General features: G+C 45.0%; 1 protein-coding gene across 2 annotated transcripts in view; it reads left to right on the plus strand.

Annotated features, from left to right (window-relative positions):
• Positions 1-2,483: 2,483 nt before the first annotated feature.
• FAM117A (family with sequence similarity 117 member A) overlaps positions 2,484-21,387 on the plus strand; it is a 30,228-nt gene continuing 11,324 nt past the window's right edge. For both annotated transcript variants that reach the window (XM_054014548.1, XM_054014549.1), the window contains exons 1-2: positions 2,484-2,624; positions 20,081-20,247. In XM_054014548.1, the coding sequence (XP_053870523.1) occupies positions 2,501-2,624; positions 20,081-20,247 (291 nt within the window). In that variant the 5' untranslated portion in view covers positions 2,484-2,500. The remainder of the gene's footprint in view (positions 2,625-20,080; positions 20,248-21,387) is intronic.

The raw sequence follows: 21,387 nt of genomic DNA on the forward strand, positions 1-21,387 counted from the left end.
GTCAAAAACTGTAATAGTACTCTAAGTGGATACAAAGATACCATCTTCTAAAGAGATGGATTTCATGCAGTTATGAAATGTTGCAGCAATATTTTTGTCTTCTCTTTTCTCACAAGAAAAGACTGAAAGTATGTTTTGATTTCTGTTCTTGCAGAATATATTTTCCATAGGTAATATCTTTTTTTAAATTGAGCAACCCATCCCCTACTGGTAGGTAACATCCTAAAAATTTAAAATATTAAGCTATATAAGCAACTATGCTCACTTCCCCTCTCCCCCAACTGTGATAGCTTTTTATTCTAAAATTTCAGAGGCTGGGACAACTTTCTTCATATTGTGTCTAATAATTATCAGGACCACCTAGCAGTACACTTCCCTCTTTAGCTCTGACCTATCCGATGATGCTCTTCTAGCTATATCACAGTACTGGCAGTAAGAAAACATGCTGTCCTTGAAGAAGCACACTCTCTGTGAAGTAGAATATGGATGCTGCTGCAAATGCATCACATGGCATCGTGTGTCAAGAAAAATGGATTGTTACTTCTAATTGTCCTGTAAAATAATTTCATTTTTTTAAAAAAGTCTAAGAATGAGAGTGCTAAAAACTGAACCTGTTAAGCTACCTCATTTTCTTTTCTTCTCTTTTTTTCCCCCCCTCGCCCCCCCCCCCCCTGCCTTTTGCATGTAGATAAATCAGGAGCTGGGCGTCTAAATGATTTGGAGGATTCCTGGAAGAGGTGAAAACCTAAGTCACAGTGTTCAAATCTGACCTAGCAATGACTGAAACTTGGTACTTTCTGACAGCTGCTCAGTAAGGCTCACAGGCTGGGAAGTGAATGGGGAATGCTTGCTGTAACTTTAGTGTGAATAAAGGACTTTAGTCTCCTGATCTGACATCTCCTGGGAACACTCAAACTTGATAAAAATGAAATTAAGCACCCTTGTGTGAACACTTATTTCTTGTGGTCTGATTGAAGATGGAAAGATAAATTACAGCAAACTTTTAATTAATATCAACTGGAGTAGTGCACCAGAACTAATATTCCGTGTAACAATAAAAATTAAATTCAAGCTTTGTAGTCCTGATAGCTAGTGGTCCATTTCAGCTAAACTTGTTTATCATCATAGTTATTTCAGCTGGTATTAGGAAACAGTTGGTATACCCTTCATTTAAATGATCAGGCACCTATTATAGGTTAATTCCTGAATCCAGAGGAGTCTTAACTATTTTTCTATGCTCCTTTTATTCCAGGTCATATAAGAACCATTGTTTAACTGCAAGCTCGTGGGACCCTATTATAGTGATATGTTTTCCTCACAAAAGAGGTTCAGTGTAAGTAAAGGTTTTGCTGCCCTAGAAATAGAGGTCCAGTACACCCAAGTTCTGAATAAGATGGTGTTTCTGTTCAATATTTGGAGAAAATAATCATCTATGCTCATATGTCATCAACTGTGCTCAAGCCCTTTATCAGTGAATCACTTTGGACACCGAGAAAAAAGACCAAGTTTCTTGTTAGGTGTGCAGTGTGGCAGAAGTGTTGCTTTGTCCTGCTCCTAAAGTAGCAATGAATTAAACCTCTGCTTCCCTGGTCTAAAAAGCTTCTACAGTAGCAAACTTGATGTTCAGTTCACTTCACAATTTTTAAGGTGGTGGCATGTCAGCCGATGAGCTTTAGTAATTCTTGTTAGACAATGGTCATGTTCTAGCGCCAGGCGCAAGCCAGGGGTCCTGACTCCCACCCTCTACTAACCACCTTTTTGTGAAGGGTTGAGAGAATATAGTGTCTATACGTCAAAGCCTACTAGGTGTTTTGTGTCAGCGGCTACATCCTGTGTGTGCTCGGCGCAGGCAGGCCCTACCCCAGCGAGCTTCCCCCACGTGCTCCTGGGGCAGGCCTCGCCCTCTTGCCCCGCCGGAGCTGGCTCTAAAAGTGAAAAAGAAACTCGGTCTCGCCAGGGAGGCTGCGAACCAGCCGGCAGGCGCTAAACCCCAGCGCTCACCTGATCTACCGTGGGGGGGGGACCCAGCGTCGCCTGCCTTCCTGATTGGCACTGGGGCGGGGAGTGAGACACAAACATGTCCTGCGTTTCTGATTGGGGCTTGGAGTGAGGGGTGGGACGCTAATTGGAATGCCGATTGGCCGCCGAAGAGAGGCAGGCCTTCCGCACGCTTCTCCTTTTCTGATTGGTCCCTGGTGCGTTGCCCATCCGGTCGGGATAGGAGGGGAGTGCGATATTATCATTTCTTGCTCTTCTGATTGGACCCTGCGTAAGGGGCGGGGCCTTCGCAGGTCTCCTCCCTTCTGGGCACTGCTCAGGGCGTGGCGGCGGCCCTCCATTGGCCGGGGGGCGGAGCTGGCCGCCGCCGGGGCCCAATGGGCAGCGGGGTGCGTTGGTCAGCTCGGCCCCCGAAGCGCTGATAAGTGGCGGCGCGGGGGGTGTCGCTGGTTACTGTCGGGGCTCGCGGGAGGAGGCGGGTGAGGTCGGGCCGGAGCTGGGGATGGCGGGGGCTGCCGGGGCCTCCTGCTGCCGGGGCGGAGTGGGGGGGCTGCAGCCGCTCAGGGCCACCATCCCTTTCCAACTGCAGCAGCGGCGCGGGGCAGGCGGAGACGGCGGCCGGGCAGGTAACGGGGGCCTGAGGGGGGGGGCGGGCTCTGGTGCTGGGGGGGAGTGGGCTGGGCTGTCGGGCGCGTAACGAGGGGTTGAGGGGCCGTTGGGGGGGAGGGGAGCGAGCGGGGGGGCCGTGGTGGGGGGGGAGGGGAGAGAGCTGAGCGAGTGGGGGGGCCGTGGTGGGGGGGGGAGGGGAGCGAGCTGAGCGAGTGGGGGGGCCGTGGTGGGGGGGGGGAGGGGAGCGAGCTGAGCGAGCGGGGGGGCCGTGGTGGGGGGGGAGGGGAGCGAGCTGAGCGAGCGGGGGGGCCGTGGTGGGGGGGGAGGGGAGCGAGCTGAGCGAGCGGGGGGGCCGTGGTGGGGGGGGAGGGGAGCGAGCTGAGCGAGCGGGGGGGCCGTGGTGGGGGGGGAGGGGAGCGAGCTGAGCGAGCGGGGGGGCCGTGGTGGGGGGGGAGGGGAGAGAGCTGAGCGAGTGGGGGGGCCGTGGTGGGGGGGAGGGGAGCGAGCTGAGCGAGTGGGGGGGCCGTGGTGGGGGGGGAGGGGAGCGAGTGGGGGGGCCGTGGTGGGGGGGGAGGGGAGCGAGTGGGGGGCGTGGTGGGGGGGAGAGCGGAGCGAGTGGGGGGGCGTGGTGGGGGGGGGAGAGCGGAGCGGGTGGGGGGGCTGTGGGGGGGAAGGGGAGAGACCGTACCCTGGAGCCTCCGCTCCAACAGCGGTTAGGGCAGGGCCCCCGCCCGGCCACAGTCCCCCCGCGCCCCCACCCTTCCCCCGTGTCAGTGGGGGGTCCCCCCTAGCGCGCGCACCCACCCGTCCGCCACGTGCTACAGAACCCAGCTGTGCGTGACCGGCCCTCCGACGCAGCACCCCCTCCCGCAGCAGCACCGCGGGGGCTGGTCGGGCCCTGGGGTGCACCCCCCCAGCAGTGACCCTAGCTCCCACCCCTTTCATCTGCGGCCGTTCCGCTTCCTGCTGGGCTGTTCCCCGCTGACAGCTGGCCAGTAGGTCTTGCCCACCTATTCCCATTTAGGGGCCCGTTTCTGTCTGTGTAGCCAGCCTTGTTGCCAACCCAAGTTCTTCTCTTGCACGTGCAGTAAACAGGTGTGTGGGATGCATACAATAAGGCCTTGCAGGGGTAGCACCGCAAGCAGACTAGGGTGGGTAAGAGTCAAACAGCTCAAGACTGAAGGAAAAGGAGCGGCCTATGCAAGAAGTGGTGGGATATCAGAAAAGAAGATCTTTATTTTGGCATACAGCGCTTTACAGGATATGGCACTAAATAGAGCAATTTGGAGAGAGACTGTTTATAGAGCAGACTCCATTTGGTGGGATTTACACAAGGAAGAAGACCAAAAGCTGCAAGTGAACAAAGCAAGGCCCTTTCCCCACCCAGTAAAGCATCTTCAGCTGTACTCCTGCAGAGCCTAATCTATTCTTTAGGGCATATGGCAAAGCACCTTGGCTGGCTCTTGCCTGAGGGTTGAGATGGAGAGGCTTATACTTTGGTTGCTTAGGTAAGGTAGAGTTTTGCATAGTGTGCTACTGTTTGAGTTGTAGGTGAGCCCAGAATCTTTGCGGTGAGCTGGTTTTTAGTGGTGGGGAAAATAGCTTACTTGTTAACAGGCAGTGAGTGTGTGATAACATGCTTAACGTCCACTCCTAGAGCTGGATCAGGTTGGAAACATAACTTCCCTGTATTTATCGACTGGTACTGGCTTGGTTATGGTGACATAACTCTACAAGTGCCTCCAACTCTTTGCCTTCCTTTTTAAAGATGGGAAATGGAAATAAGGTACTTTCCTTCACAGGGATAGTTAGGAGGATTACTTAATGTTTGTAACAAGAAGATGAAAAGCTTTATTGAGTGTGCCATTATCAACTTGGCAAAATGGAGGACAAACTGAGCAATGATCCCACCCAGCATAGGGATCAAAACTTGTTAGCTACATACTCTTTGATGGAAGGATCTGTATGCTGAGAAAGGGAGGAGGAAACAGAGACCTATAGCAGAGAGCAAAAAGGTAGGATTTTTCAAAGTCATATTATAACAGTAACTGGTGATCTTGGCTTCCTAGAACCTCCATTCTTGGTGTCAAAGTTAGTTTCGAGTTTAAATCTGAATTGTAGCAGCCGCTTTCCTGAAGGGTGTGGGTGGAAAGCCCCTGCATCTTAATCTAAACATGCTCTCCAGTTGATTAAATGTACCGCTTACAGTCTCTTTATTCTAACCATATCCTCATTCTGAGCAGAGTGACTTTGGCCCAAGCCATGAGTATATAGCATTCAAATGGCTGATGCTGCGGCTCAGGCTTAAACTGAAATTATATAGTGGTGCAAGTTACTTTTTTTAAGAGGGAGGTAATTTGAATCCTTATCAAGTACTGTGTCAAGGGAAATAGTATATTGCCTAGAGCTACAGACAGTTGAGGCTTGTTTTCTGTTCCCACCTCTGCAGTTGACTTTGAGAAAAATCACACTGCTGGTTCCTACATCTGTAAAATAGGGATATTTACCCATCATTGTAAAGCACTTTTAGATTCAAGAGAGAAGTTTTTTCAGAGTATTAATGTAAGAAAAGTACATAAAATGAGTATGTACTTGTGAGTGCTTTTTAAATACAAGTTGAGTGGGTGGAAATGAGAGTAATGAGAACCTGGAATGGGTGAGATATGGGGGAAAAACACGGGGGGGGGGGGAGGGAGGTGGATTTGGGATGAGAAGCAAAGATATAGTGGAAGGTGAACAAGAGCTAAACTAACCGGAAGATATTTTTGACTGCATTAAAACCATTCCGGTAGATGCGGTAAGTTTAAAATTCCATGTGGGCATTCTGATTACATGCACAAATAAGGAGCTTTCATCTTTGGGCTCTTGCAGTCCCTTCTGCACATTTGCCTGTTTGAGGCAGGGAAAATTTGTTCTTTGTCTTTGCATTATAACAAGTTCTTTGCCTTATTTTAAGATGGCTTTAGATCACAATTAAAAGATGCTAAATTGAAAGCTATATCTGGAGTTGAACAGCACATCCAATGCGGAGGTCACTTGACTTGATAGAGAAGCAATCATTTAAATTCATTTGTACTATGAACCATAATGGATCCCAAAACTGCATTGCCGAGGTATCTCAAGTCTTTTTTTTTTTTAAATCACTAAGTATAACTTTTTTGGAGGGCTTATATAATCTTGTGGAAACGTTTTTCCTTCCTCTGTGATTGCTGATTTATTTGTAGGGTTGCTCATGAGTGCTGGGCTGTTGCTGAAATCTTCCTTACTATATGAAACACTGAAAGAGCCGTGCAACACTTATTTTGGACTAAACACAAGGATTGCATGGGCTTTTCAAATAGTAAAGAAGGTTGGTCAAATTTTGGCCTACCAACCTTGACAGCATCCTTTTGAAATCCTTTTATATCTGGTTTTATGAATCAGTTCTTAAATCTACTTTAGGGTGGGTTAGAGCAATCACTTTTGTAAAGTGAGAATGAATGGCTGTTCCTCAAGTGTTGTGCATTTCATTATTTGAGGCTTATAGTACTAGTTCTTTTTCCTGCCACTGTGAGGATTAGTATTGATCAGAGAAGCCATTAGAGTATTTTGCCCAATTTTCACTTGAAATGAGTTCATGAAATAAACAGCACATTTCTTTGAGCACTAATCCCCCTCCTCTATGCTGCCTCTACTCTGAAACTGAAATGAAACTGCTGTGAATATGGCAATTTATCATTTGACAGTCTGAAAACTTACAAAATTAAAGCAAAACATTATTGAGAAATTAGGACCTATGTAGGTTAGCTTTTTCTGCTGGCTGCATTATGGAGTCTCATTGTGGCTCTGTACTGCCCTGTGACATGGCATTAGATGCTTATAGGTTTTCTGAGGGTTAGAAGGCTGAAAATCCACTGACAGTATTCAGAAACAGGAATTGCTGGTCTTCATTTCTTCCTGGCTTTGTGCCCTCACTGCTCAGGCTCTGGCAGCTTGAATTTTTCCTCTTGATCTCTTTCATGTACAGTTTGAGATGTATTTAAATTTCCATTGCTGTGCCCCAGTCACTGTTCATACAATAAGCTTCACTTACTATTTGTACGTGTGGGAGCTACTGCAGTAAATTGGCTGTGGTTTAACTAAAAACTCTATCAGTGTTTCCTAACTCGAAAACTTTCATTGCAATCTTGGGATCTCAGCCCTGAAATCTGTTGCTATCAATTTTTTTTCCTCATTCCTGTGCCCTGGCTTATTGGATTGGCTCATGAGTGGCTTGACTGCTGGCCTGCTGAGGTGGGTTACTCTTAAAGAGCTGAAGCCCAGCAGTTTCTCCAGTACTAGCTGTGTGTCTTTCCATGGCTTCGACTGATGCATGGAAAGACAGTCTGCGAGCCAGTCTGATTCTGCAGCTGCTCTGTTCACAGAAAATCCTGCTGAAATAAAATAGGGAGCAGCTGTTGAATCTGCCCCTTAAAGAGCTTCTGCTAAACTACATAGCTATTCTGCAGTGGAGAAGCCAGGAAAACAATTCCACGGCGACTAGGGTTTGTTGTCTTGGTGTTCAGAAGTCTTCGTGCTTTGAAGTTTATAGTGTGTGGCAATGGGAGGTAGCCATGATGGTTTCGGTCATCCCTTATCTCGGCAGAGGTGTAGTTTATGCTAGTAAGGTAGGTAAATTACTACCCTGTCTTGAAGAGCCTATTCAGATACGGGCCAGACCTCTACAGTCTCCTTTTACACCAGTTAGATGGCTTGGAGACTGCTGGTGCTATCAAAATTCCATAGGTTCAGTAACAGTCAAGAGCCTATATTCTCACAAAGGTGGAATCAGCTCTTTGGAAATTTTTAGGTTTATTTCAGTTCACTATAGACAAAGCTGTGCTGTGTGAAGCTTCGGTTTCCCCCAAAGTATATTCCGAGCTCCACATTAACTGGAAAATTTCTCTTAGTATCCAGACTCTAATCTCCACAGGGACCTATGAATACATTTCTACATGCTTCATGCCCTTGAATCTACTGGGATGAGAACCAAGCAGTCTTGGCTTTCTGGAGATCTTGCACCAGATGGCTTAGATTTGGCTTTCTAATTGTCTAAAGTAAATTGTTGAGGTCCTCTGAGCTTTCTCCATGCCAGACTGACCATTGGAAATGGCAGCTGCTTTAAGAAAACTTGGAACTTAATGTATGTGGCAGCATTGGTGTACGTGGTACTTTATGAATGCAAGTGGACCAACTACCTGCCCTGCTGAGCTTGCAGTCTAAATTAGACAACACATAGGAAAAAGGAGGGGATGGATCAGTGCACCATAAAAGCAAAGCGACTCCATAGTTGTTTTCTTAGTAGTTCCAGTAGTGATGTTAAAAATAACAAAACTTGTTTATACTGTAATTTAAGCTGTGTTAAAGGGTCATGTGGTGAATCGGGGATGACTGGTTAGTGGTGCACAGGTGGTCACAAACTGCATTTTAAGGGGAGTCTTGGAGGAAAGGGAGGACATTTCTTGATCCACTGGAGGAGACACTCTATCATCTAGGGAGTGGCATGAAAAAAGTGCATAGTGGGTGGAGGGCATAAGAGTCAATTATTGGTGGCAGAGTGTAGTACATGAGGGGGAATAGTGTGAGATGAGTAGAGATGCAGGCAGAGGGTCTTCACCTGTGCATGCATGTAGCTGTGGTTGGGGGACGGCATTGGTTAGGTATGACTTTTTGCCAATTTCCATACCTCCTGTCAGCTTAATAGAGACTGTATTGGTAAAGAATTATGGACATGATCGCTTATTGGTAACTATTCCCTTTTCACCAGGACAAAAAAAAATTCCTCTGTCATGTAGTTTATAGAATTGTATAGTGTTCTTTAACTTTTCAGGAAGTTGCTATTAACTGAGGTGACTCATCTAACTAGCATTTTGTAGCTTGCTCTCTGAATTTGCCTGTTCCTGAGATGCCAGATCTTTTTCTTGCTGCGTAGATCCTGCTAAACCAGTGAAGAACTGAGTGAATTACCAAATCAAGATTTATCATGGCATCAGTGTGAAACCGTGTCTGGTGAATATTCTAGATTTAAACTGGTTGGGACACGGTTTCATAAGCGGTTAAGTCTGTGTAGGCTTGGCAGAATAAAAATGTTGTTTAGGAGGAAAATGTCTGTTTACCACTTGAAAGCATTGTGAATGTACTTTGTCTACATGATATAGCTAGAGCAGAGCCTGATAAATTAATATGTCTCCTCCTCACCTCTGTCATAGCCGTTCTGAAATGAACTTGAAGGCTGCATATGAAGGCTTTCACTACCAAAATAGTGGCCCAGGTGTTTGTGGTTTTGCTGTTCTTAGGTTTTCTTTTGTGCTGTTGAATAACTTCGCCAGGTGCATTTATGCAGGGATGGTCAGAGTGGGGCCCACAGCCTACCCCTCATCTTTAATATGTACCTGTCCTCTGGTAAGGAATTGCTTTGTGGGAGTGATTGCTTAGATCCAGTAAAGCGTTGAATGGTGGAATCTGTAGTCTCCATATGCTGCAGCCATCCTTTACTTTAAATAAGGTGTTGTGGCCAATTATCTGATCAGTTTAACGTAGGTTGGCTAAAAGTTATATGTCCTTGAAGTAATGGATCTCCTGCTAACTCTGGCATTCCCTCCCAGGGATTTCTGGACTTCTGGAAGACATGTGAATGTGATGTTGATACCATGTTGAGCAAGGCTGAGGATCTTGTTGCTAGTAATGATGGGAGTAACTTTAGCTGCCTTCAGTATTCAATTTCTTGCGTTGTTGGCCTGATTTTTTTCCTCAGGTGAAACATGTGCATGTTGGCTGGTTATATAGTAAAGTTTCACATGCATGTGTTTAGTATGTATGGAATGAATCATTCCCTGTGATGGGAGTAAGTTGACTGGTTTCATTCAGCAGATCTTGGATTCCTGGGTGAGTCTATGGTTGTCTTAATTGGCAGCCTACCTGTAACCCTGTGTATTGGATGAGAGATGTCTCAGGCAGGATTAACAGGTCAGGTTGTGTCAACCATACAAAAACAGGAGAATTAATCCACTTTCACGCCAAGTGAGAAGATAGTAATTGTAGGAGATGTAACTCAAGACACTATGAACTCATGGGATGAACTTCAGTAATAATAGAGCCTAACTTGGATTGTATTGTGCTATGTCATACAGCAAAGACCCTTGCACAGAAACTCTGCTCAGCTGAATTGAAGGAATGAAGCTGAACTATTCCTTGCAAAAGTCATGGGACATCCTGCTGCTTTCCCCTCTTAAGGGCTTTTTCAAGGGGGTGTGGATTGACAGGCTTTGAGGGATTTGGGACAGGGAGGAAGTTGTCCAGAAACTGAACATCCTTAGGGACTGGATTGAAGATGGGAAGATCTTGAAGTTAATATTCTTGCTGCTGCTCTAGACAAAAGCAGTTCATCTTTGCCCTATGCAATCAAGTCAGTTCTCTTTATCTTCTATAAAGTATGGCTATATACCGTATAAGGCTCTGACTTGAGGCCAGATGCAAAACACAGGTGGTGTAATGTTAAGTGTAGAACAAGTTTGTCATGAGCCGGGTAATTAGAGCCACTTCAGGGTGTTGGTGTCTTCAGTTGATATGGATCATACCCTCACTGTAGACTTGCTGCTCTCAGCTGGCTTGCCTCTTTGCAAGTCTGGGAACGGGGAAATAAAGGATGTGATCACATCTGTCATTAATTTTGACTTGTATTGACAGTTCTGTATCAAACAAGCTGCTCCCTGCTTTAAAATTTTGCTTCTATTGGATAAATTTGAGATTAGTGTGCCCCAAAGGAACGAGATGGCTTTTGTGGGGTCTCTGAATTGCTCTCTTGAGATCTGGGTTTGTGTCTTTACATTCTGATGGAAAAGAAAGGATCCAAACAATGGAGTTTCCGATGGTCTACCAACACATTTCAATAACATTGCTTTGAGTATGATACAGAGCCGGAAGTACTGGAGACAGTAATCTGTTAGGGACCGGGACTGTAAACTCTTAGTTCCAGGGACTGTTTTACTTTGCATTTGTACAGTGTCTAGTAGATTGGTATTCTGATCTCAGTTGAGTCCTCTAGACTCTACTGTAACTCATTATAATACATAATAAAATAACTTTTCCTGTGGCAAGTAGTTGGGTACAAAAACAAATAATCCCAGTTTAAACTAGTTATGTTAAAAGAGGGGTGGGCAAACTTTTTAGCCCGAGGGCCACATCTGGATATGGAACTTGTATGGCGGGCAATGAATGCTTACGAAATTGGGGGTTGGAGTGTGTGAGGGGGTGAGGGCTCTGGCTTGGGGTGCAGGCTCTGAGGTGGGGCCAGAAATGAGGAGTTCAGGGTTCAGGAGGGGGCCAGGGGATTGGAGTGTGGGGGAGGATGAGGGCTCTGGCTGGGGGTACGGGCTCTGGGGTGGGGCAGGGGATGAGGGGTTGGGGTGCAGGAGGGGGATATGGGCTGGGACAGGGGTTTGGGAGGGGGGCAGGGGTGGGGTGTAGGCTCCAGGTGGCATTTACCTCAAGCAGCTCCTGGAAGCAGCGGCATGTCCCCGCTCCAGCTCCTAAGCGGAGGCACAGCCAGGCAGTTCAGCGTGCTGCTCCGTCTGCCGGCACCTCCCCTGCAGCTCCCATTGGCCATGGTTGCCGGCCAATGGGAGCTGTGGGGGCAGCACTTGGGGCGGGGGCAGCATGTGGAGGCCCTTGGCTGTCCCTACACATAGGAGACGGAGGGGGAACATGCCGCTGCTTCCAGGAACCATGCAGAGCGAGGCAAGCCCCCGGCTGGATTAAATTAATCTCGAGGGCTGGATTAAAATGTCTGAAGGGCTGGATTGCGGCCCTTGGGCCCTAGTTTGCCCACCTCAGTTTAAAAGCAAGCTGACCTCATTGGTTACACTTCCCTTTTCCCCAGATTAGCAAAGCCATAACAGAGATTTTGGTAACATATTGTGTGTTGTAATTCCTTGGTATTTTTACTTTTGCACTGGTGTCATGCTATAACTTGTAAACTTCTGCTATGCTTCCTACTCTGAAGAATTTACTTACTGGCTTCGTGTTGGACACCAAAAGCAGCTGGGGAGGCCTGGAAGGTTTCTTGCATGTTTTTTCTATTTGTTGTAACCTTAGAAATATCAGCAATATCAAATCTGGTCTGTTTTTTACTGGAATATTTCCAAGGAGCCAGAGGATTGAATGGGTATTTCCTCATCCTTTAGTCGAGGACAAAGTTGAATCTTAGTGATCTCTACTCCTAACTGTTTGTCAGGTGTTGGGTTTGTTTTTGTTAAACCTATTTAAAATAAAAGCTTTTAACAAGGACTAGAAATTGGTTCCTCTCAATTGTTCAGGGTTTCACTTCTGTATTTGACATAATCCTACTAGATCTCCAGTCATCTATAATCTACTAGGTAAAAGTGTAAACAAGACCTAAATTTCAAATGTAAAAACCTGTTTCTGAAGCAACCCTTATATGGTCCATATAAGGTAACAGAGGGTCCTTTGGCACCTTTAAGACTAACAGAAGTCTAGGGAGCATAAGCTTTCGTGGGTAAGAACCTCACTTCTTCAGATGCAAGTGCTCCCTAGACTTCTGTTAGTCTTAAAGGTGCCACAGGACTCTCTGTTACCTTTTACAGATTCAGACTAACACGGCTACCCCTCTGATACATGGTCCATATAGGGTCAGTAACCCTCCTGTTCTTCTTTGCCAGTTCAGAAGTGCTGCATATATGCACTAGGATAAGTGATCTTCTTGCTTGAAGCCCCTGTTGAAGAGTGCCTTCACACCAGACCAGGCCTGAGAATGTCCATTGGAGCCAAAGATTTCAAGTTGGAGGATGTTGAAATACTCCAGATTGTCTTTTTTCTAATTATAAAATAAGCTTTAGAGAATTAAGATAAAAGGTGAAAAGTTCAGCTCATTTCCTCCAGTAACTGGGTGTTTAGCTGCAGCCTTGGACCCTAAGTAACTTGTGTTTGTGTTCAGTGGAGCTGCTCCTTAAGGCATGCATTGTCTTTGGATTTGATTGAGTGCCACAGAAAAGCCTGAACTTCTAGTATTCCTTATTGAATAATTTCCTTAAATTACATCTGCAGATGGCTTTTTTCCTTGGACAGCTTTCTCCAGCTGCATTCAAATACAGCCTGTAACTAAGGAAATGGTTACAAAGACTGCAATTTCTTTAGTTTTGCTTGCAGGCCAGATCTTAAAACTCCAGCCCAGTTTAGCGGTGCCTACAGGAGAAGTTGATTTGGGTCATAACTAATGTCAGTCTAGCTCTCTAATCTGGTAACTCCTCTTGTCATACGCTGCTCCTTATCCTTGGCTATGAGTGAATGAAAATCCTTTTCCATAAGGTCATCAAGGGACTGCCTCTTTCAATGCAAAATGGTAGCCTAACCACCTGATTCAGCCTATAAGCTGGATGACTGGAAAGGCTCTTGCGTGTTTTTCAGAGGGTTGCATTTTGGAGTTGGCGGTCTTGAAACTGTGTTGGAGTTTGGAGTCTGGATGTCTTGGAACTGTGTGCACAGATCTTATGCAAGAATCGGAGGGGTACTGTGGTTTAACCTCAGCTTCTGCCTAATCACCGGAAGATGCAGTGGATTTCAGTGCTCCCACGGCTGTGCAGTTTGTATATGTTTATTGAAATGGAACCAAGGGCTATGAAATGTGTAACTGGTGTGTGTGTGAATTTACCCTGTTGGTTGTAAATCTTTTACAAGTAAAAGGATTATAATCCTAAAGGTGGAGGAATAGAACAGAGGCAGAGATGTAGAACATTTACTTTGCAAGGAGATGTCCTCTTAAAATAGAAATGTCTGCCAAGAGTTGTGGAAGTTTTCAGCTAATTGTGCTACAGAGAAATGTTAATGCTAATTGTTGGGTTGGGGATGGGCATTTTTGTCCTCTTCCTAAATCCTCCTGTAACCTGGTGGTTTTTTAAACTTTCACTACCATGAACAAACCCCTTGGCTGAACTTTCTTCCAGTTCAAATTATTCTCTTCTCTACCTACTCATGTATGTTGTATGGTTGACATAAGTTATCAATGGATGTCTCACTTGACTTTACCCCTCCTCCATATTTGTGAATATAGTCTTCCTTTTCTACACTTACTGTTTTCAGCTCTTGGAACAAGGAGATGCCTCAGTAGCTAATCTGCTCCTTATCTTGCATCATGGATCCCTTTTTTCATACCCAGTTCAGTGTCTATTTCTATTTTCCAGTACTTGGGAGTTCTTCCAATACTATTGCGATTAGGGGCTTATTAGTACCTAAATAGCTCTGCCCTTCAGTGACTTGAACAAGAAGCCAGCATCTTCAGCATGCTCTCTCTGGGGGCACTTACAAATGCTCCTTTCGTTTCTGGTACAGGCGTTAGCTCTGCCCTTTGTCCCTTCCACTTCAGAAGGCCCGTCTATTGTCATCTTCCATAGAGACAGCTCTATCTTTTCTGTGACATCCATGTGAGCTTTAATCCTGAACCCTACCAACTTCCACATCTCACCTTGATCCCAGTCTTGACTATTGGCTCCTGACTATGCCCTAAATTCCTGTTAATTTCTTCAGACTAAAATCTTAGGCCTCTCTGTAGAGTTCGCTGTGTGCTAAGCACAGGAGTATTGATCAAAGATTTTAAACTTCTTCATAACTGACAAGTGAAGTTACCACTTTGCAGAACTCCTAGATAAAGACCTATATATTGCATAATACTAAATTGCTCTCAAACCTTTCGATGTCATCAAGGTGTGCTCTGGCAGCAGTTTGAAGAGGAGGGAGCACCTAATGATATATTGCGGGTTAGCAGCATATGGAATATTCTTATTGAAAGGCATTAAGGGAGAGTGTAGCTTCTTATAGATTTGGCTATCACTTCCAGAATGTGAAGGACAAGAGCCACATCTGGGAAATAATAAAAGTTTGGTTTAGTCTTTGTTCTGATGATAGATGATGCTAGTAGGACTGATGGATGCTGCAATTTGCCAGCGCTGCAGTGTAACTTGAAATGTAGTAACAAATCTTTCTTGCACCTGCCCAGTCTGCAAAATATAAATGCCAAGTTTAAAATGAAAATTGAGAATAAATCTATAGACTCTGATCACTGATATTAAATGTTCTAGCCTTGTAAGTGACACAGACCTCTATCCATTTAACTATGATAGACTCAGGACAATAGTACGCCAAGATATTGAAATAACTCCATGATGCAACACTGATCACCTTTGTCAATATTAATGCTTTCACTGCTGATCATTGCACTGGAAACATCTAGATAGTGCTTTTATGGCACATCTTGACATTCTGTAAGACTAAGGTAGCAAATATCTGTTGGTATTTGGAGGCCTGATGCCTTCAATTAAAGTGACGTCAGATGAAGTGTCTCCCTGAATGTGGTTTGTGGACTCCTGAGTTTTCTCTAAAATGTGGTCCATTAGACTATAGCCCTCCATGTGTCTTATACTAAAATATAAGTAGGTACAACAGAAAACAAAACTCCATGTAGACGCTTTTCCTTGAGAGAAATCCCTGCAGATTTATTGACTGTACCCATAACATCTTGAATTTGGATCCTGTCAGATTAATAGCTGAGCTATTAATAAGGCCTAGTTCATACAGTTTCTGTAGTGGTGTAACTATGTATATTAGGGGTCTGATTTTATTAACAAATATAGTTATTGGTACAACCCCTGGTGTGGACACAGTTACACTGATTAAAAATGTGGCTTATACCACTTTTGTTAGTCTCTAAGGTGCCACAAGTACTCCTGTTCTTTTTGCTTATACCAGTGTTACTTATTCCCCTTCCCATCTAGTTGAAAAGGTGTATGCCAGTCTAGTTAAAGCAGTACTGCTTTCCAGTGTTGACATGACCCCTTAGGTAGGAGATCACCAAAGAACATCTAGATCAGTGGTCCTCAAACTTTTGTACTGGTGACCCCTTTCACATAGCAAGCCTCTGAGTGCGACACCCCCTATAAATTAAAAACACTTTTAAATATCTTTAACATTATAAATGCTGGAGGCAAAGCAGGGTTCGGGGTGGAGGCTGATAGCTCATGACCCCCCCATGTAGTAATCTCGCAACCCCCTGAGGGGTCCCAACCCCCAGTTTGAGAACCCCCTGATCTAGATGATGGAAAAACTGTTACTGCTAATTCAGGAGGGGGGGCACACTTTTTAGACACTCAGCCAATGGCCTACCTTGATGTTAGGTTTCACTGTGCTGTAGGAGGTCTTTTAGATGACTTGAAATCAAAGTACCTGTTGTAGTTTGCGAGAACTATGATGGAACTCAAGCACCCCTCTGGAATTTTATCTGCCTAAAATTCCTCCTGTCGTTTCAGCTAGATATAAAGTATTTACGGTATGCTTTGAAAAATTTCTGCCCAAGTGATGTGAACTGTTCATATGTAGCTTGTAAAGCTTGTTGCATGCTTTGGGATACGTGGCTGGAAGGCACTGTATACATCAGTTATTGACCCTAGTAATCCTCACATGAATGGGAGTGGCCTTGGCTGTATCTCTACTGGATTCTCATTTTCATGAGAACCTCTAAAGTAGACATCTTGCATTAAATGTTTAGATTCTTTGCTTGAGCTAATGAGCTCAGAATTGTAACAAACTCCTTGATGTGCCCACGTATCACAGCACACAAGTAAAATTTCTCCACTATGATACCTGTAATAGCCAGGCACAATGAAATAAGTTTAGCATCAGTTCAGCCTTAACTTTGACTTTTATCTAAGCTCTGTCAGTTTGTTAGACCCTTAAAGGGACACAGTTAATCTTAAGAGTTGACATGTTTCAAAAGACTTCAATGTCTGATTAAACTGCATGTCCTTGAACTTTTTGAAACATTTTTCTGCTTCCTTTTTGATAAGGATTAGCCCAGCAAGGGAGAAACTATAAGGGGTTTTGTGAAATAAACTATATACAAATGCAAAACTACTGGAAATATTTTTGCTAACTTCTGTTTGTATCTTAGGTGTTGCCTGTAACTATATTGGGTACAAAATTTCCAGCTAGAAATGTGTTGATGTCCCTTTAATGATTTTTAATAAGTTTGTCCAGGGATCTGATATGTCCTTCTGCAGATGAGAAAGATGAGATGGGCATTTACTTTTTCTTCCTACAACTCCCTAGAAAGCATATTTGCTGAGAGGCCAATGCTAATGTGATAGGGATAGAGTCCAGAGTTCTAGTATAAAAAATGAACTGAAAAGGCACCCACCTTAATGATCAGGTCACACTTGACCTGAGTGAGTAAAAAGGACTATACAAAAGTTGTCAGTGCAGCAGTGAGAGACAACCAAGTGGGTCTCTGAGATATAGCGACGGTTCTGTTATCTTGAGTGGCTTTGCTGTCGCATGAAAATCGAAAGCCCTCAAACTTGACTCTTGTCAGCTGTGTAGTTAGCTTTGGACCAAATCCAGAGCCTACAGCCAGGTGGCAGGGCTGTTTGGACTTAGTGCAGTAGGATGATAATAGAACTGCTGTAAACAGGACACTCCACCCTGTCTCGACTTCTCTCATGCACCCTCTTTGTCACGCTGGAAACGTTGTTTTACTGTCTCCAGGGCTTTTTTTAGGCCTATTCACTTTGACTGGGGGGGGAGTACCCCTCATCCAACACAAGCCCTGCCATCTGACTTCCTCCACACCCACACCTTTCCCCCATCTTAGATTGCTACTGCCTTTAAGGGAACACTGCTGTCCACTTGCAGAATTGATCTCCTGTAGTGGCAGGATGCTGCATCTGAGAGAAGGAATCGCGGTGTGGCCAGTCACATGTTGCAAGTAGGCATTCCCTCCTCAGGACTTTAATCTGTGCAACAGGCATAGCTGTCTTAAGAGACTGTGTTCATGCCCACACTCACTTCTCATGTATGCTGTGGAAGTCATTTTAGAATGGAGAGGAGCTGATATTTGCCGGACCATCCCCACAATCCAATTGTGTTTGCAAATGGAAAGGCATCAGTCCTCAGGTATCAGCAGGTGATGGCTATAGCAACACAGAGGACCTTCACTGGGGGTGTAAAGGGAGTTTCTGAGATCCATAGGCGCTGACTCCGTGGGTGCTCTGGGACTGGAGCACCCATGTGGGAAAAGCCTCCCAGATCAGGTCTGCCCCTCCCTCCCCACGTTTCCCACCTGCCATGATCCGCTGTTTCGCAGTGTACAGGAGGCTCTCGGGGGAAGAACGAGGATGCGGTGTGCTCAGGGGAGGGGGCGGGAAGAGGTGGGGTAGATTGGGGGCAGGGCCTGGGGCAGAGTGGGGGTGGGGGGGTCGAGCACTTGCCGGCACATTGGAAAGTCCGCACCTGTGCTGGGATATAGTGTACTCTGGGGTGTTGGAGATGGCGGCAGGAGGTTGCCCAATTATGGGAGCATGTTTAACTCCTCTTCTGTCAGAAACCGATTCTTGAGGACCCGCATGAGTGGAGGAGACAGCTGATGCCATATATAATTGAGATGCAAGTGATGCAGCCTGTGGGGCAGTGACTCACTGAAAGGAACTGCTAACACTTCAGCAGGTTTTTAAACTAGAATTAGGGTGGTGGTTTTTCTCAGGCTGAGAGTTGTTTGAGGCGGGGACCATCTCTTCATATTTCTACAGGGCTGTCCACAATCCTATTTGAGGAGCTTCTCGGTCCTATTGCAGTACAAAAATCTTTTCCAGCCCTACCACAGGCCTCTATGGCAAGTTGCTTTTTGTTTCCATTCCTCCTCACCTGGAACTCAATTTCCATTACTTAAGTCACTTTTAGATGACCGATTAAGTTGAGGGGGAATCTCACCAGAAGCACAAAGGTTAGTAAACAGATGGCAGCCATTTCTGAGCACGTAGGATGCCATGTGGCAAGGACTGAAAGCCTTTGTATATTGAATCATTTGGTTACTAGACTATTAGTACTAGAACTATTAGAAGTTAATAGAAATATTAATACTAGAATACAGGCTTAATTTACATTTTAAAACCAAAGTGCTAAATTATTTGTCACCCTCTGTGCTCTGAATCTGGGGGGTTCATATATAAAACACCTGAACCAGGGCTGTCCAAGACCTCATTGACTCTTTGCCAAGAGGCCAATGTGCTGATTTTAATTTGCATATTAATTTACATGTTTAATCAAACTAAATGCAAACAACCCCCTAGTGTTGACTTGAGCTTGCATGTGCCTTTATAGAATAGAAAATGCTCATTTGACTTAATCAATAATAAAAATAAAAAAAAAACCCTGCTGTTCTGTCACTGCACTGCAGTTCCAGGGAGAAAGGGACTACTCTGTGTATTGTCAGGCCACACATGGAGTGCACACCTACTTTAGAGCTGGCTAGGAATGTAATGTGCTGGGGGGTGAGGTAGTATGTAACATCTCCCCTCTTTCAATGTGCCTGCCAAGAGAGAAGTTTGGCATTCTGTACTCTTAGCTGTTGGCATGAAATGGAAGCAGGTCTGTGCACACAGTTACTGACATGGGAACTTACACTGGTGGTGTTTACAGAAGCTTTTCTGTTCGTCATAAAGCTGCAGTTGTGAAAATATTGCTCTCCAAATAGGCAATATAGTTGTCCAGTGGACTGAGCATGAAACCGAGAGCCAGGACTCTTCTGAATTTTAGTTCTGGCTGTGACACTGACCAAGTCACTTTTACCCTGTGCTTCATATTTGCTCTATAAAATAGGGATATGTATTTACTAACCTCCCTTAGCGCTTACATAGCACCGTTCATTGGAGGATCCTAAAGTGCCTCAAGTAAATATCTCCTTTTTTACAGATAGGGAAACTGAGGCACACAGGCTCCAGCTTGCATGCAGTGTCATTATGTTAGATTAGAACCCAGGTTTTCCGACTCAGTAGTGTACTTTGGCCACTAGGCAACATTGCTATGCAGGCTTAATAGATGTTTGCACAGTACAGCATTAATGCACAAATATTGTATGTGTCAAGTATTTCAGTATGCCACTGAGCTGTGACTACCTCGAATTCTTACGTTTGATTGGAATTTCTAATCAACAGTTTCAAGCAGCTACTTCAGCACTGAAATAAAAGTTCCTGCACTAGGAAAAGAATCTTACTTTGATAAACATTAACATAGATCACTCTAGTGGGGGCATTTAGGCAGATTTCCCTTCCCTGACCCAGCTAGCCGATGACCACGGTGATTTCTGACGGTTGATGAGTAACAGGACTTTCGTTGTGGTCTAGATTCAGGCTGGGAGATGGCAAGTGAGAGCGTACAAGCTTTCGCTACTATAATGGCATGAGTGCAGTGGATTAATTAGGAATAATAGGACTTCTCTTGTTGCTTCCAGTAACTGAACTAATTTCTCTATCCCTATCTGTGCATTCTGGTTGCTCTCATAATCATCCCTGAAATGGGTTTTCACTTGGTTGCACTGTATCAAATGGAAGACCTCTAAAGCACTAAGTGTTAGTTATGGGCAGAGACTTACTTTTTTTTTCTGCTTTTTTCCTTCTAGCTAGTGTTCCATGTGCTACTGCTGTTGAAAAGACATGCCGGACCAGAGCACCCAGAGTGAGGCGCACCTCTTCGCTAGATACCATCCTTGGATCGTACCTCCTAGGACAGTGGCCACGGGATGCTGATGGAGCTTTTGCTTCGTGCATGAATGACAAAGCTACCCAGGTATGGAAGGTACCTTTGCAAGGTCTGAGGTAGCGGCAGGGTTACAGAATGCTGAACTGGGGCTGCATAAACTGATTGTTAAAGAAGGCATCAAGCTTTTGTCTGTTCCGCTGCAACTTTCTAGGAAGACCTTCCCCTCTTACTACTTAGCCTCACTTCACTCTGGTTTGGTGTGGAGTTAGAATTCTCTTGTCCTTGTTTGGAGGCAGATGGCCTCTGGCGCTTTGCTTCAATACTGGCTCGGTGATGGGGTTGGTTTTTGTTTTTTTTGGTGGCTTGCAGCTCTGGGCCAAATCCTTATATAATACTCATGGGCTCTGTGCCACAGCAAGAAGTCAAGGGTGCTCCCACAGAGGACTTGCTCAGTGCAAGCCACACAGCACTCTGCTGTATAATGGAAAGGCTCCAGACTTTGAAGAACTCTTAGCAACCTGTAAATATTACTGTATGGCAATGGATACTGGTTCTGCACGTGGAGAGGTGGAAGAATTTAGAAGGATAAGAGCATCCGTTCACTTAACTAGCCATTTATTTAGCACATTAAAGCTGTCTGTTAATGGGAATGTTCATTCATCAGCAATTTATTACTTACTGGGCTGTTTGCAGGAAATTCTCAATTGGTTTCCAAGTTCGATTGTCCTGTTTAAATGTATTTTCGCCTGTTATTGTATCTGCTGCAACAAGCAGTTCAGGGGTTGGAGGGCATTCTGAACAGAAAGGGGAGGAATTCTTTCGCCTTGTACCTTTGGGGGTAGGAGATGAGGGAGAAGGTCTCTTAAAGAATATCGCCCCAGAAAGGAAATTTAACCCTCGTGTTTTAGGATCTGCAACTAAAAGGTTAATTTTTTTAGGCATTTGACCTGCTTTCCAGGCCCTCTTCTCCACAGTATGTTAAATGCTGATATGTTCATTTGACCCCTACTTCCCATGTGGATTTAACTGGTGTGGTCCCTTAAGCAAGTTATGCCAATGAGGTAACAGTACCTTCCATTTGATTGTCTGAAAGCTCTTTGCAAACGACACCTCCCAGCACACCTGTGAAACAAGTAATTATCACCACTGTTTTGTTGATGGGGAAACTGACAGGGTTAGCAATTTCCTGGGGGAAAAAAACTAAATTAGACCAGGGCGCTGGTAAAA

Source organism: Malaclemys terrapin, chromosome 25 (assembly GCF_027887155.1).
Source record: "Malaclemys terrapin pileata isolate rMalTer1 chromosome 25, rMalTer1.hap1, whole genome shotgun sequence".
NCBI lineage: Eukaryota > Metazoa > Chordata > Testudines > Emydidae > Malaclemys > Malaclemys terrapin.